At 34.4% G+C, this 25,201-nt stretch overlaps 1 protein-coding gene across 2 annotated transcripts in view; it reads left to right on the top strand.

Annotated features, from left to right (window-relative positions):
- The window catches only part of LOC127553704 (regucalcin-like), a 57,162-nt gene that overhangs the window by 23,326 nt on the left and 8,635 nt on the right, over positions 1-25,201 (top strand). For both annotated transcript variants that reach the window (XM_051984621.1, XM_051984622.1), the window contains exons 2-4: positions 17,401-17,566; positions 23,717-23,899; positions 24,281-24,496. In XM_051984621.1, the coding sequence (XP_051840581.1) occupies positions 17,404-17,566; positions 23,717-23,899; positions 24,281-24,496 (562 nt within the window). In that variant the 5' untranslated portion in view covers positions 17,401-17,403. The remainder of the gene's footprint in view (positions 1-17,400; positions 17,567-23,716; positions 23,900-24,280; positions 24,497-25,201) is intronic.

The following is a 25,201-nucleotide window of genomic DNA, read 5'->3' as shown; positions in this document are numbered from 1 at the left end:
TAATCAAGGTTACACAGTGCTGATATATGAACTTGTATCTTTTTATTTCAAATTTGGCGTACTTTCCATTGAATCACCTAATAAGCCTCTCTGAGCTTCAGTTTCTTCATCTAAAAAATGGAAAAAGTAATTTGTCCCATCTACCTCATAGGGTTGTTGTAAGGCTCAAATAAAGTAATGTATATAAAGAACTTTGTTACCATAAACTACTATATAAATGGAAGGTGTCATTATATTCAATATTATAATAACACCATTTGGATAGAAAAATGGTAAAGGTTTATAGGAGGTGTGACATTGCCAATTTGACTTTTTTCCTCCTTAAAATTGCTTAATTTCTACTTCAAATATGTCCTAGGGCTCTCTATAAAAATCAAGTTTATTACCAATGTAAGATTTCTTCTGGATTCCTTTCGGAAAGACAGCCTTCATTCCAAAGGAGGGTGGCTCCCCCACCCCCATCTCCTGTGTATTTATTCTGTACACCTTCAAGTGAATTGCTGTTACTCCCTTTTTATGGTCAGAGGATTGTACAGAAACCTCCTACTTATGTATCATGAAAACTTTCTTTGAAGCGAGTTAGGAAATACTGGATGAACACCAAATAATAACACATCAAAAAATGAAGTTGAATATATTCTAAAAGACAGGAAATGACTGGTGGCCAATACAATGAGCACATAGCAGATGAGGACTCATTGGTTATTGATGTGAGAGTCATTTCTCAACAAACTGCTCATTTATAATGAGACTATCAACTGGTTAGAGGAGGGATCAAATCAATATCAAATTAAAATAGTAATAAAATTAGAAAAATAAGAAAATGTATACAATTGAAGCAATTCCAGCCTGAGTATTTAAACAAGCTATTGATACTAAAAATGGGAAATCAATAAAAGAAGATGGATTGACATAGACATTGATATTTCCTAAGGAAGTTTAACTGATGTAACCAATCATTATAACAAGGAGACCAAATGAGGCTATTAACCTCCATCAACAGCAAGCATTTGGTCTCTTTTATAAGTGGAGAGATAGGGCAACCAGGGGCAACAGTAGTTTATAAGATAAACTTTTCAAATTGCTGGAAATCTTATGGAAGAAAATAGTAGAAGCGTATGAGCAGTTTTGAGTTCATAAAATAGATGGAAGTAGTGGAAGGAAAAATAAATTTGTAGAAAAATTGGCAGGAGATCCTGGTTAGCAAAATCATCCTCAGAGCATTTAAGGATAGAAGGAAGACAACCAAAGAGATTTTTCTAAATGGAAAAGACTAGTCTAAAAATGATTGTGCAGACACAAAATTTGGATTCTAGCATCACTGTGTGATGTGCATAAAGTCAAAATAATACTAAAGAAAACAAGTGGGAAGAGCAGCTATACCAGATCAAATAAACATAGCAAAGGTTCATGTTGGAAGCAGCATAGTGTTCAGGATGTTAGAGAATTGATTTCTGTGATGTCTGAAAGGTATCCAAAACAAATTTTTCCAACAAACCAAATGTTTCAGAAAAAAATCAGACTATAGTATTACAGGGAAAAGTTATTAAGGAAATATCAAGAATATCAATTGTTTGAAAAATTCAGATAATATAAAATCCTGATATGCTTATTGGGAAGGAGAAGAAAATAAGTGTTTATAGAACACCTCTGTGTCAGGCACTGTGCTAAATGCTCTGCAAACATTATCTCACTTGACCAACAACCCTACCAGATAGGTGCTATTTTTTACAGTTGAGGAAACTAAGGCAAAATGAAGTTAAGAGACCAGGATCACATAGCTAAGAAGTGTTTCAGGCTAGATTTGAACTCAGGTCTTCCTAAATCCAGCTCTATTCATTGTGCTATCTGGCTCTCTATTATTGTTTGTTAACTGCAAATTGTTTCCTTAAAGACTCTCTTCAAATAAAGTATCTGCCATGTATATATTAAAATCATGCAAAATTCCTTGAAAGTGTAACAATAGAATTTTGTTTAGTTGCCCTCTGATTTTTAATATCAAGTGCATAAAACAGAGAGGTATATTCTTTTTTTAAATAGTATTTTTTTTCCAATTAAAGACAATTTTCACATCCATTTAAGTTTTTTTAATTCCAAATTTTTCCTCCCTCTTTCCTTCTTCTTTAATTTTTAAAGTGGTAAGTAATTTGATATAGGTAATGTATGTGCAATCATGTAAAACATATTTCCACATTAGTCATGTTATACAAGAAGAAACAGAACAAAAGGGAAAAACCATGAAAAAAAAATAAAGTGAGAATAGTATTCTTCAACCTGCATATAGGCTATCAATTCTTTCTTTGGATGTAGATAACATTTTTTGGCATGAGTCCTTTGGAATTTTATTGCTGAGAAGAGTTAAGCCATTAATGGTTGAGTATGTTACTGTCACTATCTTTGTACAATGTTCAGGTTCTGTTCATTTTACTTTGTATCAGTTTATGTAAGCCTTTCCAGTTTTTTCCTGAAATCTGCTTGCAGAGAGATATATTCTTATCAGAGATGTTTGCCTCTGTCATGGAAAATATCCAGTTTAGTGTCATTCCACAATGAAAGAGAAATTGAGAAGTCCTCCAAATTCTCCAGTTTAGAAATAGAATTGTATTGATTTCACCAAAGCCTGGAATATTACAGAGCCTTCTAAAAAAGATCTATATAGTCAATTAAAATAATTTGTCCTAACTTACCATACCTAAAAAGCTATTTGGATAAAGGATGAGAAACATCCTGATTATGATATTAAATTAGATGGACAATATATAGAATTGGTCCATCAGAACCTATGTCTTGGACACAATGGATAGACCTATGAATTGCACCCAGAGTTGAACGGTAAACTCAATTGGAGGGGTAGGTGCTTTGGTACTTTTTAACAACATTCTTACAATGATCCCAAAGAACTTTGTGCATGGATAGAGAGCTGACCTCAGAATCAGGAAGACCTCAGTTCAAATCCTGCCTCTGACATATAGTGACTGTAACTTAATGGGCTAGTTATTTAATCTCTTGCTCCTCTAGACAGATCTCTAACTAAAACATTCAATTGCATTGAAGGTACCTTTTAGTGCATTCAAGTAGCAGACATCCCCCCATATACTCCAATATAGTATTTGGCATATGGTGGGCGTTTTTAATAAATCTGGGTTGAAGTAGTATGACTCATATATATTTTAATCAATTAAAAATTCTTACCAGAACAAGGTACAATTACAAAAGAACAATTAAAAAGACTCCAAGTCTAGGAGTCTTTTTAATTTATCATGCTGCCTCTCCAATGGGAAAGAAAAACAACAGTAAAAGATATGGTTAAACCCCAAATGGAGTTATGAAGCATTAGACATGACTAAAACAATTACTCTCTGACTCTAGGATGTTAGAGTAGTTTTCCTTGATAATTTCCTAAATGATATTATCTGGGTTCTTTTTTTTTTTTTTTGGTAATGGCTTTCAGGAAGTACAATAATTCTTAAATTCTCTACTTCACATGCCAGTTGTTTTTCCAATGAGATGTTTTACATTTTCTCCTATTTTTTTTATTCTTTTGATTTTGTTTGATTGATCCTTGATGTCTCCTAGAGATATTAGCTTCCACTAACTCAAATCTAATTTTTACTGAATTGTTTTCTTCAGTTAGCTTTTTTTAAAAAAATATTTTATCTGAAAGGGAGAGATTTACTGGGACCAAATGGATCCATGGTTTGGTCCCAGGGCTGAAAGAGACTATCGTCTCCAAGAATCCAGCATTCAGTTAACTTTTTACTTCCTTTTCCATTTGGTCAACTCTAGTTTTTTTTTTAAGGAGTTTTCTTCAACCAATTTTTGTGCTTCTTTTTCCAAATTGTTGACTCTTTTTTCATAATTCTCCTGTACAACTCATTTCTTTTCTCGATTTTTCTTCTCTCTCTCCTTCTTGATTATTGAAATTCTTTTTGAGCTCTTCCAAGAGAACTTTTTGAGCTTGAGACCAATTTGTATTTATCTTTGAGGTTTCACACATAGGCATTTTGCCATTACTATCCTCTTCTGACTTTGTGTTCTGATCTTTCCTGTCACCATATTAGCTTTCTATGGTTAAGGCTCTTTTTGTTTCTTCATTCATTTTTATAAGCTGAGTTCTACTCCTAGAGTGCAAGGGACACTGTTCATAGCTTCTTTTTGCTGTGGGACAGGGCCCTTATCACTGATTTTCCTCATTGGGGCTAAAGATGCTGTTCACTTGTCCACTGTGCTAGATTGGCCCAGCTTAATTTCACTTGTTGTGGCAGGGTTCTGGGGCTAGAGATCTCACTTCTGGCTTGCTGTGTCATTACCTACTGAGTCAGTATCCAGGAGCCTTAGCTGCTGAACTGTATTACAGCTAAGAGCCTCCCACTAGATTGCCCACACAGTGCTTGTATTGGGCTGTGCTACCCATTTACTCAAGTGAGACAGACTTTTTCTGAAGTGGTTCTAAGTTATTTTAAGCTGAAAAATTGTTTCACTGTCTTTTTATGGATTCTGTCATTCTCAAATCCATTCAGAGACTTGATTTACTGTTGTTTTCAATGGAAACCAAGGACAACTCAGGCAACTTCCTGGCTTTTCTCTGCCATCTTGGCTCTGCCCTCAGAAAAATCACTTTAGCAGCTGTGTGTGGGATGGATTTGAGTATGTGTATGGGAAAGAGACAGATAGACCTGAAGTAGAGAGAATAACTAAAAAATAATTACAATTGTCTGGGCAGGAAGTGATGAGGACCTGACTAAGGGGTGCATCTGTGTGACTGAAGAGAAGGAGATATATAAAAGATTCTATGGAGAAATGAACAAATTTTGACAAATGAATAGATATGCTATTTGTCCTTCATTTTCAAAGAAAATCAATGACATTGCAATGGTGAAACATTGACTCATGAGTGAATTGGATTTAAGTGAGGCAGAGTTGCACAAAGCCATCAACCTCATTTACTTTTCCAGAGTCATTGAAATACAGGGGCAAGACAAAAGTCAAAATGACTGGCGATGGCCCAGGATGCAGTAGATAATCTTTGGCATCTTTAATGTCTGACCAAGCTCTTAAGTGCTCCACAAGACCTACTTCAGCTACCTTCATGGCTGTTGGAACAAATTGTTCTCATCCACCCACTCCACTGGGAGAAGTTTTCATATGCTTGGAGTAGACACCCCCTAACTCACTGATGAGTTTGAAGCTTGTCAGTTACCAATGTATATGTACAATAAGTGGCAGTAAAGATAATACCAAAGTTGCAGATATGATTGATTGGGATTATGATCTTGCCCTTTATAGTAATAAGGAAATTTGGATGAGCCATGGGATTGAGGGGGAAATAACAAATTCTATTTGGGATATGTTGAATTTTAAATATCTACAGGACACATAGTTGGAAATATCTAAAAAGCAGCTGTTAATATGGGACCAGAGCTCATACAGATGAAAGCTGAACTGATAAAATCCTTACATGGGATAAAATAAAGGGAAAGGAGAAGGCTCAGAACAGAGCCTTTATGGACACCCAGAGTTAGTGGTCATTATTTGAATGTAGATGAAACAAAGGAAAGTGAGACTAAGATGTCTAGGAGGTAATTAGAAATATTGCAATGGAGTTCTTGTAAAAGATCAGGTGTGAGACATTTAGACTATGGAATAGTTTTTATAGGAGGATAATTGAGCAATGATAACTGGTGAGATTACCAAAAGAGAGAAGAGAAAAAAGAGTCAAAGACACAATTGGTAAATGTTAATCTACCAATTAATTAACAAACATTTATTAAATGTTTATTATATCCTAAGTATCATACTTACTTTGGAGCTTTCTGTACCTAATGAATTCCAACACTCTATTTCTTAGCCAATACCAGATAGTTTTGATGACTATTGCTTTATAATATAATTTAAGATTTGGTATGGTTAAGACACATTTTTTCACTTTTGTTTTCATTGATTCCTTTGATATTCTTGATCTTTTGTTCTTCCAGATGAATTTTTAAAAATTTTTCTAGCTCTGTAAAAAAAATTTTGGTAGGTTGAATGGATAGGTACTAATAAGTAGATTAATTTAGGTGGAATCATTGTCTTTATTATATTGTCTCAATCTACTCATGAACAATTAATATTTCCCCCATTGTTTAAATCTGACCTTATTTGCATGAAAAATGTTTTGTAAATGTATTCATATAGTTCCTGGATTTATCTTGGCAGGTAGACTTCTAAATAGTTTTTATTGTCTACACTTATTTTAAAAGGAATTTTTCTTTCTATCTCATATTGCTGGACTTTTTTTTTTGGTAATATATAGAAATGTTGATGATTTATATGGGCTTATTTTATATCCTGCAACTTTGCTAAAATTGTTAATTATTTCAACTAGTTTTTTAGTTGATTCTCTAGTATTCTGTAAGTCTACCCATTTTTCATCTGCAAAGTGATAATTTTCTTTCCACATTGTCTGTTCTAATTCCTTCAATTTTTTCTTCTCTTATTGCTATAGCTAACATTTCTAGTTCATTACTGAAAAATAGTAATCACAGTGGGATAGATCCTATTTTTAAAATGAACTTACATCTCAATGGGAGAAACATGATGTGAATAAACAAATACATAGAAGATATATCCAAAGTAAAAAGAAGGTAACTTTGGAGGGGGTGGTTCTTAATAAATCAACAAGCATTTATGGAGAGCCTAGTATTTATCAGGTAAAGGGATAAAAAGACCTTCCTACCCTTGAGTATTAGGATGGTCATCACAATGACAATTGAAATCACAGAAAATGGTGGCAAAAATTAGGGCAAAAAGGAAAACTATATTCCTAATGCTAAAATAATTGGAGAAGATAGGAACATGTTCTAGAAGACAAGAAATACAAGGACTGCAGCAGCCTGAAGTAATGATAAAAGATCAAATGTCTGGGAGAAGCAGTAAAGAGGAAGGAGTGTGCTAACACTTCTGGCTCTATTATTGAATGACAAAGAAATTGGTGTCTCCAATAGAAGGTAAGGTTTCATTTAGTACCAGGAGATGGAATGAGTATAAGAAGAAGAGATGGAGAATGAAGGGAAGCTTGCTAATGATTGAATGAGGACTTAAGAGACCATCATAGAAGAGTTAAGGAGAGGAGTGATAGAGCTAAACTGAACAAGGATAAAGATGGGTATAGATCACACAGGAGAAGATTTTTTTACTAGAAACCCAAGAATTTTAAATCATAAGGATTAGAGGCAGCTGGTAAGATGGCCAATAATAGCACCTTTCCAAGCTTCTTTGGCTTATTGCTTAGGTTTTGACGTCATAGGATGAGTCTAAATTAGCAATTGTTTTCTGTTCTTCCCAGAACAGAAAGGGATCTTTGTCTTCCAGACTGACATTTTGAGATGGCAAATTAAGCCATCTTTTGTCTCAATTTTCATTGACCTTAATCACTGAATGGGTGTTGCCTCAGATAAACTAAGGTCTGAGTAAGACTTTAATTTAAAAAGACCAAGGTCATTCATTGCATCCTGGCCATCACCAAATGTTTTAACTTTTGTCTTGACTCTGGATTTCAATAACTCTGGAGGGAAGAGTGAAGCTGATATCTGCAGCTCTGCCTTACTTAAATCTAATTGACAGGAAAGTCAAAACATCACCCTAGCAAAGATGAAAAGAGAATGAGATTTGGAGTTGGTTTATCTAGATTTGAATTTCAACTCTTCTATTTATTGCCAGTGTGAATGTAGATAAAATCATTTTACTTCCAGAGATTTCAGTTTTCTAGGATTCAGTATTCTATGGAATGAGAGTTGGATCTGATGACTTTTGACTTTTCTTCTAGCACAAGATCTACAAGTTTATGAGATAGGGTCTAATCATGGTGCTGGGAAAAGAGATGATAGTATGGTATGTGGGAATCAAGTTCCAAATAGGTAACCAACGATAATATAGATAGGATTCATAATGACCATATTCCAGGTGATTTGGCAGGTTTGGTAGCCTGGAGAGCCAGGAGAGGAGTATTGATGAATAGTGCAAAAAGAAAGGGAGGAAGGCCAGAAGAATCCTTTAGACTTGATTGCATCAGGGAAGGACCAATGATGGATGGCATGGAAAATAGGATGGCATGGGAAATAGGTTTTACTATATTCCTTCTTAGGTAAATAATAACAACCATTAACATTTATATAGCATTTTTAAGTTTGCAAAGTGTTTTGCAAATAGCTTGTTTTCTCATTTTGAGGGGTAGATGGTATTATCATCTCCATTTTTACAGATGAAGAAACTGAGCCAGACAGTGATTAAAGTGACTTACCCAAGGTAACATAAATAGTAGATGTTGAAGGCCAAATATGATCTCAGGTCTTCCTGATTCCTAATCTTAAATGCTTAACATTTTGCCATCTAGCTGTGTAAGTAGAATATGTGTACAACATAAACTGTGTAGGTAGAATCTAGAATAAGAAAAATTCATCTCAAATTCATGATGAGCAGTGAGTTAGTTATTAGACTACCCAAACATATTTTTCATTAGTATGAGTACTCCTTCCACAAACAAATCACATAGCACCTCTCTACCTTAATAGTTTCATAAGTTTCTGTGGCCAAAAAAAAGTCATTACATGGTGGTTAACCTCAGCTTCTCTGCACTGCATCAGGCAGTCTTCAATTAATCAATAAGGATTTAGTCAGTATTAACTGAGACATACAAAATGTTTGAGAAACATGATTTCTGGGTAATTATTTTATTAATTATGGCTAGCAAATAACTTTTAGAATTTTTCCAATTTATTTGATATTTTATTTTCTTCAGTTACATCATTCTCAAAAATGTAAAATAATTTTTAACATTTGTTTTATAAAATTTTGCATTCCAGATTCTCTCTCTTCTTCTCTTTCCACCTTATCTCCCCTCATTGAAAAGGCACATGCATTTTCATAAAAGTCATCTCTTACAAGTAATTATAAAAGGATGGTCATTTAGTTGTGCCTCTTAAACCGATGATGCATCATGGTGGCCTCTTAATGCTTATATGCCCTTAGAAGAATGGGTATTTCCAACAGGCAGAAATCAATTCTAATTGCTTAATATTTAATGAGAATAGATATTATAATGAGAGATGGGCCCATTTTGTTTTATTTTTTAGAAGAATTTTTTTATTAAAGTTTTTTTTTATTTTTTAAAACATATGCATGGATAATTCTGCAACATTAGCATTTGCAAAGCTTTGTGTTCCAGTTCCACCCCCCACTTCTCTCACCCTCCTCTCCTAGATGGCAAGTAGCCCAGTATGTGTTAAACACAGTAGAAATACATGTTAAATCCAATATATGTACACATATTTATACAATTATCTTGCTGTACTAGAAAAATCAAATCAAACCAGAAAAAAAAATGATGAAGAAAATAAAATGCAAGCAAACAACAACAAAAAGAGTGAGAATACTATATTGTGAACCACACTCAGTTCCCACAGTCCTCTCTCTGGGTGTAGATGGCTCTCTCCATCACAAGATCATTGGAAGTGGTCTGAATCATCTCATTGTTGAAGAGAGCCATGTCCATTAGAATTGATTATTATATATTATTGCTGTTGCTGTGTACAATAATCTAGTTCTGCTCATTTCACTCAGCAACAGTTCATGCAAGTTTGTCCAGGCTTCTCTGAAATCATTCTCCTGATCATTTCTTATAGAACAATAATATTCCATAACATTTTTATACTATAACTTATTCAGCCATTCTCCATCTGATGGACATTCATTCAGTTTCCAGTTTCTTGCCACTACAAAAAGGGCTGCCACAATCATTTTTGCACCTGGGGGTTGAGATGGGTCCATTTTAATGAGGGAACTTGACTTACTCCCAGATTATCTCTAACCTTGAGCAATCTAGATAAAAGATCTACCTCTTTCCTACCCCAGACCCACCAAGTCTGAGTAGAACAAAATGGGCTAGAATTTGCCTAGATTAAATTATTTTACTCTTGAGTCATAACTAATTTTCCTCAGTTGGGTAGAATCTAAACAAGATTGAAGAGAATGTTAAAATCCTATCTCATTTTTAGCTATATTTTCCAAGGGCAGGGATTTGATCTAGTAAAAAATAAGGAAATAAAAAGGGATACAATCCTGGATGTCCCCAATAGTAAATAGTTATTAATATGTGAGAGAAATAATTGTTTCTCTTATTACCAGGTGTTAAGAACTGTGTTAAGCAATGGGAACACAAAGATAAAAAAGAAACAGTTCTTGCCCTCAGAAGGTTTGTGTTCTATTGAATACCGTATAGAATATGTATATAAGAATGTGCATACTTTCTACAAAAATAATATTAAGAAAGTACTAGGTAGTTGGGAGGCATCAAGAAAACCTTCATGTTGAGGTTGTTGTTATTGAGCTGCTTTAGTTGTATTCAACTCTTCATGATCCCATTTCTTGGCAGAAATAATGGAGTGGTTTGCCATTTCCTTCTCCAACTCATTTTACAAATTAGGAAACTGAGGCAAACGGGGTTATGTGACTTGCCCAGGGTCACACAGCTAGTAAATATCTGAGGCCAGATTTGAACTCATGAAGACAGGTCTTTCTGATTCCAAGTCCAGTGCTCTATTCCTTATACTATCTAGCTTCCTGATGTTGAAATGCACAACCCTTTAAATAATAAATATTCTCACCCTTGAAACCTTTCCAGCTAAGTGGGATCTATGAGAGCTTGTGTCCTACTGACATAGCCCTTGAGTAGAACCTCTATGTTTTCTTTGTTGACACCTATGATGTCCATCAACCTTCAAAAGTACATTCATATGATGGACATTTGATTACCTGAAGTATTAGACCTGATCCCATTATCTTTCTTTCACAACAGCATTACTTCTCCTTAAGTTCTTTATTTAGCGAAGACCTTGGGCTTCATTTAGTAACAGCCAGGTTTGTTTACCCAAATGCCAGTCCACACCCATATGAAAGAGAATGCTGAATGAGGACTTTCACTCCTTCCAGTTGTGCTACATAAATTATCTGGGCACTGTTTCCATTCAGTAATTTACTCCTTCATTGCCAAATTCTTAGCAATAGGTGAACTACCAGCTTTAAAAGAACAGAAGACACTATCCTTTCTAATTTTTAAAAATTATTATTCATAATTTTATGGACTCCTCAGAGTCCAGGGCATCTCAGCTCTTAGGATATCTGCTTCTTCAGGTACCACATGCACTCTGTGGGCAGTTTTGCTAACTCACTATTACTTCTTTCTTTGAATGACTTTATCATATCATCTTTGAATTAATATGCTAGAAATTGTTTAGGGTTTTATTTATTTATTTGTTTTGCTGAGGTAATTGGGGTTAAGTGATTTGCCTCAGGATCACACAGCTAAGAAGTGTTGTGTCTGAGAACATATTTGAACTCAGGTCCTCCTGACTTCAGGGCTGGTATTGTATCCACTGCTCCACCTAGCTGCCCCAGGTGTGTTTTTTTTTAAAAAAACCTTTGGCATCTACTCTGTTATTCACTTTACTTTATATAGATCCTTGTTCCTTATCACCACACAGCCCTTCTCTAATGCCAGAAGAGCATCGGAATAATTGTAAAGGTGCCTCAGGACTTGATTGCTTTGTTAGACTCTAAGAGGCATTGTGGGAAAAGTTCCAGACTCAGGATCAGCAGATCTGTGTTCAAGTATTGACACTGTTGTCCTGTTTGACTATGACCATTAGGATTATGTCCTCAACTATTTTCTGCCTGCGAGAAGGGGGATTTTCATTCAATAAATATTTATTAAATACCCCTTGTAAGAGCACGATTCTTCAAATTAAAGTCTTAAGAAGCTAGGGGATTTTTTTCCTTTTCTCCATTTTTATACAAACATTAGAAGTATCTTGTTTGCCATCACAGCAACAGCTTTATAGTTTTACTTGGTAAATTGGGCCACTTAGAATTCACTAGTGAAAGACACAGAAGGAAGATTAATTTGACTTTTCAGAAAACACATGATTAAGAATACCCTTAAAAATAAAAAGAATATCCACAAGCACAAAACTGATAGCTAATTTTGATAATAAACCTTGACCTTAAAGAGATGAGAAAATGCATCTGTCTCCTTGGTTAGCAGAGGTGGAAGATTATGGATATGGAATTCTATATATACAACCAGATTCAGTTGATATAAAATTTTGTAGCTAATTTTGCTGCAATGACCTATTTTCCTCTTCTTTATCTGTTATGAAAGGCTCTTTGTGTGAGAGAATGCATTTGGAAATGATGATCATATAAAAACAAAAGCTATCAATCAGATATAAATTGCTGATATCAAATATCTAACTGAAAATCATAAAATTTTTAGAATTTTAGAGATGGAAAAGAATTGATTGATCTTCTAGTCCAACCATTTCATTTTACATATAAGGAAATTGAGGTTTAGCGATATTATGTGACTTGTCTAAGTTTATATACCACTTCTTTTATGCAAAAAATATGTCTCCCAAAAATATGGAAGCTACATTTAGGAGAACAGAGATCTTCACTGTTGTATATCTATTTTATTTGTTTAATGTTAAAGTGATATTTTCGAATGATTGAACCATTTGTAGTACAAATTTATCTCTCTTGGTACTATAGATAATGCAGATGAATTTAAGAATAACTTTAAAATACTTTCTGAAACATAAATAAAAATGTTAGTAACTTTGTATTATAGGGAAGGGAAAAGAATAAGCAAGTATATAGTGCCTATTATGTATAGACCCAGTGCTGAGTGCATTTACAAATATCCTTTGATTTGATCTTCACAAAAACTCTGCAAGGTATGTGCAATCATTCTTCTCATTTTACACCAGAAGAAACCGAGGCAAACAGAAGTTTGATGAGTTTCCCAGGAAAACACAAATATTAAGTGTCTGAGGCTGAGTTGGAATTCAGGCCTTCCTGACTGCAAGCCCAGCACTCTATCCACTCCACCATGCAACTGCCAAACCAGACCAGAGTGTTAGAAAGGGAGAATAATATATAACAAAGCTGGAAAATTAGATTGGAACCAGATTATAAAAAGTTTTTAAAATCAAGCAGGAATACATATTTTAACCTTGAGACAATAATAAAACATGAAATTATTGAATAGAATAATGATGTACTTGAGGCCAGTAAGTAGAAGGCTGGGCCTGGAGTCAAGAAGAATCATCTTCTTGAGTTCAAATTTGGCCTCAGATACTTCCTATCTATGTGATCTTGAGCAAGTCACTTTTTGCTTCAGTTTCCTCATCTGTAAAATGAACCAGAGAAGAAAATGACAAATCATTCCAGCATTTTTGCCAAGAAAATCACAAGTGGGATCATGAAAAGTCAAAACAACTGAAAAACGAGGGAACAAGAAACCCAGTTGAAACTAAATTTAAGGAAAATCATTTAACAGTATATGTATGGAATGGATTGGAATGGGGACAGATTTTAGGAATTAAAAGGTTAAATTAATTTAAAAATAAAAAAACCATAATAGTTAAGAGAAGATATTTCTTTTCTAAGATATATGAGGAACTAATACAAATATTTTTAAAAGTCATTTCATAGTTGATAAATGGTCCAATGCAGTGGTTCTCAAACTCTTCTTCTCAGTATCTTTATGGTATTAACAAATATGTCCAAAGAGTTTTTGTTTATATGGGTTACATAATAGATATTATCATAAGTAGAAAAAAAACTAATTTTGAATTTGTAGATCCTCTGAAAGGATTTCAGAGACCCTTCAGGATTCACTGCACCACACTTTGAGAACCACTGGAATGCAATTCTCAAGAGAAAAAATAAAACAACTCAGGCTATCTATAGTTATGTGGGGAAAAATGCTCAAAATCTCCAAAATTAGAGAAATGCAAATTAAATCAATTCTCAGGTTTGACCTCACCATCCTTCAGATTGGTGAAAGTTACAAAAGCTGAAGAAAAGACACACTGATATATTGCTGTTAGAGTTGTGATTAGGTCTAACAATTCTGAGAAGCAATTTGGAAATGCACAAAAAATTACTAAACAGTGCATCCTCTTTTATCCAGCTATTCCTCTGCTAGATCTATATCCAAAATAAATCATAGTAAAAGGGAAAGATACTTTATTGCAAACATATTTATAGCAGCTATTTTTGTGATGGCAAAAAAATCAAAACTAAGGGAATGCCCATCATTTGAAAGATAATTGAACAAATCACAATGTATGAATGTAATGGAGTACTATTGCGCTCTAAGAAAGGAACAAAGGTGTTAGAAAAACTGGGAAGTTCTCATTGATGCAGAGTGAACTGAGCAGAATTAAAAGAGAAATTTACCTTATTCTATCAATATTAGGAAAATGAACAACTTTGAAAGGCTTAGCTCTAATTATGTGATTCCAGAGAATAATGCTACCCTACCTCGTGACAGAGAAATTACGGTTTAATATGAAGAACAAGAAATTCATTTTTGAACATGATCAATGTGGGAATATGCTTTGCTTTTGTAATACAGAGTTTTTCTCTCCCTTTCCCTTCTTCCTTCACCCTCTTTCTCCCTTCCTTCTTTTTTTTCTTCCTTCCCCCTTTTGCCTCCCTCAGTCCCTTCTTTTTTTTTTCTTCCTTCTTTCCTTCCCTTCTTTATGGGTTGGGGGGTGTTGGGAGGGAAAATGAATGCCTGAAAAATTAGAATGCTTGAAAGGTTAGATTTTAAAAATTAGATTTAAAAATTTTAAATGGGTTAAGAACCCCTGAGATAGAAGGAGAGATAGAGGTAACAAAAGTATAATTTTAAAAGGGAATTTCAGACCATGGATTGCTGACTGTTTCAGTTGATAGGAAAATACAGATTATAAGATTTCTGATGAATTGACTTGAAGGTAAGTGATATTAAGGTGATGAGAATGGAAGATTTTAATGAGTTGGGTCAGGATGTTTGAAGAGACATGAGATATTATAGTCACCAAGTCTGAGGAAAAGGTTTTTGGAAGGAGAGAAACACTGTCAATGTATTGAACTCCGAGGAATGGGGAAGAGGGTGGGGAACAGGAAAGGAGGCTAGTAGATAATTTATCATAAGGATCTGCATATGATCATAGATGTAGAATTGGAAAGGACTTCAGACATCATCCAATCCAATCTCCTCATTTTTCAGATAAGGAACTTGAGTCCCAGGAACATTCAATGACTTGTCCAATATCATACAGATAATAAATGACAGATAGGATTTGACCTTTTAACTCAAAAGCCAGTGCTGTTTCCTCTGTACCATGTGGTCTCTCAGTTAGAGGTGAGTGAAGAGACTGATGGGATGCTCCTGCAAAGAATAGTGAGTGGATGAGGACAGAAGAAGGGTCTGGAAGTGGCAGTGGGTCTGGAAGTGGCAGTGAGGAACAAGAAGTGTGTATACTCTATCCCAGAACTCAACCAATGTGAAAGATAGGTGGGTAGAAGGCTCATCCAATACTAGAGAGAGTGGTCGGGAATACAGTCTTCTAGGAAGAACTAAATTTTCATAAGTACAAAAATGAGTATAAGATGAAGACGAATTTTGTTCTCGAGGGCACAGTGGAAAGAGAGAGCAGAACAGGATAAGAAGACAGATTGGGGAGTTACATGAGAATGAAACCTTTATATCAACAACAACAAAACCCACCAATTACTTGTGATTTAATCCACTAAGCAATTTATAGTAAAGACTAAAAAAAAAATTATAGTAGGGCTTCTTAAACCTTTCACAATCCCTTTTTGCCCAAGAAATTTTTATGTAACCTGGGTATATAGGTATATAAAATAGGTATACAAATCAAACATTTAGTGATTATAAATCATAATTTTGTGACCCCTATTACATGATCCTATATGGACCCACAGTTTAAGAAGCTTTGATCCATAGCACTTACCAAAAAAAAAAAAAAATTATAAAGTAAATAAAGATAGGGACCTGACTAATGATTACAAAGGTGGTGCTTGTAGTTCTTCAATTGTGCCTGACTCTTCATGACTCCATTGGGGTATATTTGGCAAAAATACTGAAGTGAATTGCCATTTTCTTCCCCAGCTCAGATGGATGAGGAAACTGAGACAATAGGGTTAAATGACTTGCCTAGGATCACACAGATAGTATCTGAGGCTGGATTTGAATTCAGATTTTCCAGACTCTGCCTAGTACTCAATCCATTGCACCATGGGAAACACATTCTCAATGTAGATGAGCACTTCTACTGCTATTTATGGGAGTAGAGAATTGCCTAGAGTCCGGTATTATATGGTCAGTATATGTCAGAGAAAGTATTGCACCCAAGTTTTCCTGAATCTGTTCTCTTCTCTACAGAATGCTATCTCTTGTAAAAATATAAAGTCTGAAATAAAGGCAGACCTAAATATTTGGAGTGTTCATAGTTCAGTTGTATTGAAATGACAATACTGCACAAATTAATTTACATATCTAATGTAACCTCAGTTAAATACTAATTCTTTTTTTTTTTTTTTTTAAGAAAAATAGAAACTTAGAGGCAGCTAGATGGCAGACTGCATAGAATACCTGCCCTAGATTCAGGAGGACCTGAGTTCAAATACAAACTCAGACACTTAACATTTACTATCTGTATGACTCTGCACAAGCTACTTAACTCCTGTTGTATCAACAAAATAAAAAATAAAGTACAGAATTAGATAATGAAATTTATGAGGAAAAGAATATCAAAATAAAAATTTCAAGTCATTGAATGTTCCTGGGATTCAAGTTTCTTATTTGAAAAATGAGGAGGTTGGACTAGATGATGTCTGAGGTACCTTCCAATTCATGAAATTTTAAACAGCATAAAAAAATTTTTTAAGCTAATGAAACTATCTTAAGACATTTTACAAAACATCATCAACTGAGGAGCAAGATGGTACAATCAAAAGCTCACTAACTTGGAAGGGAGAACATCTAGATTCAGATCTCAATTCTAATACTACTTGTGATTTTTAGCAATTCATTTAATCTTCTTGGACCTCATTTTTTAACATCTGTAAAAAAAATGGGGGGAAAGTTTGGATTATGTGGTTTTTAAAGATGTTTCCACTTCTAGGTGTTTAATTCTGTCTCATAACGTATATACTTTGTTTGTATGTATTTGCATATTGTCTTCCTTATTAGATTGTGAGCTCTGAGGGCAGGGAATGTCTTTTGCTTTTTTTTGTATCTCTCGAGCTTAATACAATGCCTGACATATAGTAGATGCTTAATACATAATAATACATGGTTACACAAACTGATTGTTTAATAATGACATATAATGTTCAATAAGTTCGGCTCCCTTCCCCAAATAGAATTTTCAGTGTCTTCCTTTAAAGAGTGTGCTATAAACAGATGACAAGTACATATTCAGTCTGCCTAAAAGGTAAGGGAAACCCCAACAACTGTGAGATTCAGTCATGGATTTACTGACATTTACTCACTTTCTTTCTCAGGTAATGGCTTCTATTAAGATAGAAACTGTTCTGAAGGAAAAGAACCGGATGGGAGAGTGTCCTGTGTGGGATGAAAAGACTGGTCACCTTGTTTTTGTGGATATCAATGCACAAAAAGTTTGCAGATGGAACCCAATCACTGGGGAAGTACAGAGTGTGACTTTGGGTAAGTAGGAGAAGCTGCTTATTGGAAAAATTTCCTACATGAAAAAAAGGGGCTTTCTTGATTTACTAATGTCCATGTATTCCTTTACTAGGGCAGAATAGTATCTTGCAAGCACAATACATGAGTGAAAGGGAAACAGAAAAGAAAAAAAAAAGCTGTTTCTGATAATATCAAGTTCAGATTCTTCTAACTTTTAGTATTAAAAAAATTCTTTTCAACATTTTCCATAACCTGGCCTATGTGATCTAGCTGATTTTACTTCTTTATTATTCCTGATTTGTACCTTTTCCTTTAGTTAACCCAAAGATCTGGGTTCAAATCCTGCTTCAGATACTTGCTAGTTATCTTAAGTGGGAACAAAATGCTTCATCTCTTTCCATCTCAGTTTCCTCTTTTAAAAAATGGAGATAACAGGCTTGTTGAGAGGAACAAGCAAGGTAAGTAGGAACAAATCTTAAAGCACCATCTTAATGTTATCTACAGATGATGATATTCATCCTAGCCATCCTGTCTTTGCTTACAATTCTCTTTTTCTAAAATATCCCTGTTCAATTTCTCCCCATTCTTCAAGGTCTGCTTCAAATCTCATTTCCCCCACAATGCCTTCCTTGATTACTCTAGGCCTATTGAGTTAAATCAAATTAAAAAAAAAGCATTTCTAAGTGTTTATTAAGCACTTGTTGTGGGAATATAATAACAGTGAAATAATCCCTACCCTCATAAAGTTTACATTCTTTCCCTCCTCCCAATTTTTAAACATTTTTATTTAAAGTTTTGAGTTTCAAAAATCTATCCTTCATTCCCTTTCTTCCCTATCCCCTGCCATGGTATACAGTCAGAAATAGGTTATACATATACAATTACGTAAAACATTTCCATATTAATCATATTGTACAAAAAAGACTTGAATAAAAGAAAAAAATGAAAAATAGCATACTTCAGCCTGTATTCAATCAATTTCAGTTCTGTCACTGGAGGCAGATACTATGTTCATCATTAGAGCTTTGGAATTGTTTTGCTTTAATAAAACAAATCCAATTCACTTGCAAATCAAGACATCACTCTTCTAATATCATTGTTCCTCCTAACCACAACAAGAGTATTTCTCTAACTAGATAGAAAGCCTTTTGAGGAGAAGGATTCTATCTTTTACTTTTGTGTTATCACTGGGCAGTTACCTCTACCCAGTAGATAACTTGTTGGTTGAATGATCTTTTTTAGAAAATCATGTGGGTCTGGGATTTGAGTTCAAAACTTGCCTGAGCCACAAGCTGTGTGACTCTGAACAAGTCACTTAATTTCTATCTGCCTCAGTTTCTTCTGTAAAATGGGAATAATAGTACTTTTCTCACAAGGTTATTGTGAGGATCAAACAATTTAACGTATGTAAAATACTTTGTAACCTTAAAGCTCTCTCTATATGCTAATTTTTATTATTGCTGGTATTGTGTTATTAAAGAAAGGAAGAGAGCAGGTATGTTTGAATCTATACAGAAAGCATTAGCAAGTTTTGATGGTAAATTTAAGGTAGACTTCACCAGAGAGCTATTAGATTTTTATTTGTTGTACTGTAGGGTAACTTGTATTTTGAATGTAAACTCCTTGGGAATGGGAATCCTTCCCATTGTACTTGAATCCTCAAAGGCTAACATAGTGCCTGACACATTGAAAGGGCTTAATAAATATTTGTTGATTGATTGATATTTGAAGGCAGCAAGGGACCAGAATTTTTGGGAAATACCTTCTGTCTCTTATGTTGTAAAATTTTGTCCTATCAGCTTCATGAAGATTGTATCAAAGAGTGCTGGCAAAAACAAAAACAAATTTATCATAAATGAAACTGAAAAATTCATTGGTTAAAGAATCTTGAAGATGGTCTTTATATTTTGAAAGATTTGCAAAGTTTCCTTCTCCATAGAAAATGGGATAGATGCATAAAAATTGGGACTTTAATTCATTGTTGGTGGATCTGTGACCTGATTCAACCATTTTAGAGAGGAATTTGGAATTATGCCCAAAGTATTATTAAATTGCCTATGCCCTTTGACCCAGAAATTGCACTTTTTAGGTCTGTTGCCCAAGATGAATAGGGGAAAAGAAAAAGAATCTATGTATCCTAGAATATTTGTTGTGGTTCTCTTTGTGGTGGCAAAGAACTGGAAACTATAAGGATTCCTGTCAGTTGAAGAATAGCTGAACAAGTTGTTCTAAATGGAATATGGAATATTACTTTGCTATAAGAAATGATGCGCTTGATATTTTAGAAAAACACAGAAAGATTTGCATGAAATAATGAAGAGCAAAATGAGCAGAATGTTATATATAGTAACAACAATATTGTTTTAAGAACAACTTAGAGGGACCAAATCATTCTATTATTAATACCCAAATTATCTACAAAGGTTGTATGAAGATGTTACTTGTATCCAAAGAAAGAATTGGTGTGTACACATGTATACACACACACACACACACACACACACAAACACACACACATGTTTGTATCCAATGGTAGCTATTTTTAAGATGGGAGGGAAGGGGGGACTAAGAAAGTTACATGATAACTTTGTTATATATTTAAAGAGAATAGCGAATTGTATATAATAAACCTGCACTTTCAGGTGCAATTCTTTTTTTCTTTCTATTCCATTTTGTTAAGAAAATGCTTCTTTTATTTCTTAGGTTTAGATTTTTTTCAAAAAGGAAATAAAATAGAAAAAATTTGAAAAAATAAAATAGATCCATTTTTTCCCAATGACCATTAATAGAGAAGAAGGCAAAGCTCACATCCTGTGAAAGAGATGGATGACAATCAGTTTGGGGCAATCTGTTATCTACCTGGCTTTGTTCTTTTAACCATTTTAAAAGACTATGTGTTTAAATGAAGGAGTAGGCAAGAAGCAGGGAAGGATAGCTGATACACTGAACAATAGATTTAAGATCCTAGAGTTCTCAACAAGCCACAATGTTGGTTGAAGCTAGTAAGATAAAATTTAGTAAAAAATAAATGTAAAAATCCTACCCTTGGGCTTAAAACAATCATCTACAAAGGAACGAAATCACAGGTGCATTTAACTTAAGTTTAATTTATGCTTTAGGATGAGTTGTTGGGATAGAAGTCTGTTCTCTCAGCAAGTCTCAGTTATGCCTTCTTGTTATGAGCATCTTCCCTGCCATATATAATTTTAGAATCTTCTCTTTATCATATTGACAGACCATTGATATTCATTCTAGTCAAATTGAAAGAGATGACAGACAGCTTTAGTTGTTCTTTCTGATATTATTAGTGAGCTTATGACCCTGCTTGTGTTCATTTTGACTTTTTTGATTCCTTCTCTTGCCTTCTGATGAGACTGAAAAAAGTAACAGTTATGTGATAGTAAGATTACCTCCTTGTGTAATCACACATACATGAATCAATTTCCAGATTATTTTTCCTCCTGTTATTGGTTTTCCTGTCAACTAAGGCTTTGTCTATTTTTTGTTTTCTTCTATTCAAGTAAAAGTTTTGGTATAAGGTGTTACTTTAAAAAAAAAAAAAACAACCTCAAATTTACTTTTGATTGTTTCTATAGTAACCATTTCAGAGCCATTTGTTCTCTAGTACAAACTGCCTTCTTTGAAAGAGACATGAACTTTTTCCTAGTCACAACTATTTAAAGATACTTTATATTTTAAGGTGGCTCAATGATTCAGTAGATAGAACACTGGACTCAGGAAGATCTCAGCTCAAATTTGGCTTTGATTATTTATTAATTATGTGTCCATGGACAATTTGGAACTTCTATTTGTCTTAATACACTGGAGAAGAAAATGGTAAACTAAGCCAATATCGTTGTCAAGAAAATTCCATGGACAGTACTTTCTGGAGGATCAAAAAGAGTTGGACATGGCTAAACAACTATTTTTATAGGTGATTTCAGGGACTTTTTGGGGTAATTGCTACTTTATATGATTTTTATGCTTACCATACTGAATTTAGAAAGTAATTCTATTGTACAATGTGAGTCTACTATACACAAGTACAGGGGCGTATGAGTACAAAGTAGTTTACATGAGAAATATGTTTTATATATTGCACATTTTAACTTATCTCATATCTTGCTTGCTGTCTAGGGGAGGTACCAGGAAAGGGAAGGAGGAAGAAAAATTTTGGAACTCAAAATCTTATAAAACATCAATGTTGGAAATTGTCTTATATGTAATATAATGATATATGTGATATAATTATTAATAATATATTATCATTATATATAATATAATAATGCAATATAATTCAATATGTAAATGAAAAAATAAAATACTATTTACATTTCTTAAAAAATGAAAATGGTTTTTAAAAAGTTCAAATAAAGAATCTCCATGAAATTCTGCATCATGACATAGTAGATAAAAAATTAATAGAATCTTAGACTACATTAATATGAATCTAACAATGAACAAACCACTACTGGAGGAAGGGATTAGGAGGCTGCATCTTCTCTCTTTTGGAGTCTCCGTCTCTCTGTTTCTGTCTCTGTCTTTTTCTCTTTCTGTCTCTCTTTATCTCCTGCCTCCCTAAGAGGACCCTCTCGATGAGCTTTGGTATTAGAGGAGTTTGACCTCTAATGAGAGGAATTAGGCTCTTCTTACCCTAGGTGAAAATTACTTAAATGTAGTTTTGGTTCTTATTTAAATTCTCCCCAAAGTGAGGAGTAGAAAACTATAAAATGTGCAATATAAGTCAGGTATAGGACAGGTATTTATTTCTTACACACACACACACACACACACACACACACACACACTCACATACACATACACGTTCTAAATGATTTTTGTCAGTTTACACTGACAAAACTTAATACAGGTTACAGTAATTTGTGATATTCTTACATTCAGCATGTATTGGTGGAAACTTAAACAAGCAGTAATACTAATTACTGTTATACTCTGCTGGAATATTGAAACAAGAAAGATTTTGTGGAACTGCTGAACAGGCATTATCAAATTTCATCTAGGCTCAAGTGTATCTTCTGGCAAGACAGAGCAGGGCTTGGGCTCAGCCTTTTGTAATGGTCATCTTGTCAAATGAAGAAATTCCCTTCTAGTCATCTTTGATGGACCCTGGATTTAATCTCTTCAAATCACAAGACAGAACCATCTTAAGAACACCAATTGGTCATTTACTATCAAATAGTCACATAGTAGAACAGGGAGACAAAGTTTCGGGCTTAAGCTCACCTAGTTGAATGCCCTGTTCTATCTCTAATTGCCATGTAGGAGTGGTCAACAGAGAGAGTAGGTGGGTGGGAAAGCGTGACAGAACCACCTCCCTCCAACAAGAAGATTGAAGGGCTCTCATGTGCTTTGTAGCAGAAAAGAGAAAGAAACAAAAGAAGGTGGGTCCTTTCCTTTTAATGGTCCTCTGCCTCAGTGATTAATAAGGAGATTGTTTCATCATGCCCAAAACAACCTTTAATGCTGAGTCACATATGAGTAGCTAAGAGCATCCAAGAATTTTGTAATCTCTAAGCACCAACTCCTGAGTAAACAACTGTGGCTGGCTGGAATCAAGCAGAGAAGCTAAGTTCATATTCTGTGAAACTACTAGCTATAGAAACATAGTATTTGAAGAGAAGGAAATGATAGACCCACTATATTCTATTCTAGTTAAACCATATCTGGAGCTTAGTATTTAACTGTGGGCATCACATTTTGCAAGGGACATTGACATCCAGAGAAATACAACCAAAAGGATGAGGAGACTTGGAACCATACAATGTAAAGATTTATTGAGTGAACTAGGAATATTTAACTTGAAGAAAAGAAGATTAAGAAGAGGCAAGGGAGAATATAAATATTTGAAGTTTCATTCAAATATTTTTAAGGATAATCATATGGAAAAGGGATCAGACTTTCTGCTTGACCCCAAAGGATAGGACCCAACGGTGGAAGTTATAGGGAGATAAGTCTTTGATTCAATGTAAGGAAAAGCTTCCAAAACAATGGAATGAGTCCCCAATCTTAGAGGATTTCCAAGTGAAAGTTGTGGGTGAGTATTTATTCCAGAATCATGTGTAAGGGTTGGACCAGATACATTTTCAAAGCCCTGTATAACTAGGAGTTATTCTTGTTCTTCACTATCTTCTCCTTTTGTGTTTCTTATAGATGCCCATGTAGGGTGTGTGGCCCTCCGAGAGTGTGGGGACTATGTTGTAGCCTTTGGAACCCGGTTTGGTCTCTTGAACTGGGAAAACCAATCAGTGACCACTATTTCTCATGTTGAGCAAGATAAACCAAACAATAGGTTCAATGATGGCAAAGTGGACCCAGCTGGAAGATTTGTGGCTGGTAAGGATGGAAATAATGATAATGGCTCCTATTTATACTATTTCTTAAAGTTGACTCGGTGCTTGCTTCACAATGACCTTGTGAGATAGGTAGTGAATATATTATCCCTGTTCTACAGAGGAAAAAATTGAGACTTAGAATGATGAAGCAACTTGTTTTGGGGAAAAAAATATGCTTAATTTCGGGCATAAATCTGACAAAAACAATTTTGTTAAGTTTTATATTATTCCAAGTTGAAATGTTTCTAGTTTAGAGACTAGTAAATGTCTAGGGCAATATTTGAACCCAGGCTTCCTATTTTTTGTTTTTGATTCCATTATCTAGCACATAATAAGTGATTAATAAATATTAATTGATTGTTTGATTGATTGATCCTTGTAGGTACAATGCCTAAAGAACCTGTCTCAGGAGTGTGGGAGAAACAACAAGGATCTCTCTATACTCTCTATTCAGATTGCTCTGTGGTGAAGCAATTGGACCAACTAGGCATCTCAAATGGATTGGACTGGTCTCTGGATCACCAAATATTCTACCACATTGATAGCCTGACATATGCTGTGCATGCCTTTGACTATGACCTACAATCAGGGAAGATTGGTATGAATATGATCTTATAATCTTTTTTTATTTCAGTATTCCTGAATATACTGAATACTGAAAGCCACTCTTATTAACCCAATGGGAACAGGTGATGTGAAAATGGACTTGTTCTCCAATGGTTCATTTAAGATAAATAATTCATATGGATGCTAATGGATTTATAGAACTTATTTCTCTAAGAGATTAATTCAAGAAAATAAATTTTAAATGGTTTTAACAAATTGGTGAATAGTGGAATTATGAGAGACTATTGAGATAACATGCCAAGACTCTAGGGTGCATACATTAGCCTTGATGTAACTATACAAATCTGGCCAAAGAATTATGGACAAATTGTGAAACAGGAGAATTTTTTCATTTAATTAGCTTTTTTTAATCAATGAAAATCCACCTTCTCTGTTTCCTACCTCCCCTTCAATTAAGAAAGAAAGTAAGGGGGCAGGTAGCACAGTGGATAGAGCACTAGCTCTGAAGTCAGGAGGATCTGAATTCAAATTTAATCTTAGATACTTAACAGTTCCTAGCTGTGTGACCCTGGGCAAGTCACTTAACCCCAATTGCCTGAGGGAAAGGGAAGAGAAAGAAAAACAAAACTCCTGTTATAATAAACATAGAGTCATTTATAGGTTCTCTGGGACCACTTTACCTGTTTTAAAGCACTCAGTATCCTCAGGTTCTTTTTTTCCCTTCCCCTAGTAAAAC

Source organism: Antechinus flavipes, chromosome 3 (genome assembly GCF_016432865.1).
Source record: "Antechinus flavipes isolate AdamAnt ecotype Samford, QLD, Australia chromosome 3, AdamAnt_v2, whole genome shotgun sequence".
Taxonomy (NCBI): domain Eukaryota; kingdom Metazoa; phylum Chordata; class Mammalia; order Dasyuromorphia; family Dasyuridae; genus Antechinus; species Antechinus flavipes.
This window is presented reverse-complemented; position numbering and strand designations above follow the sequence as displayed.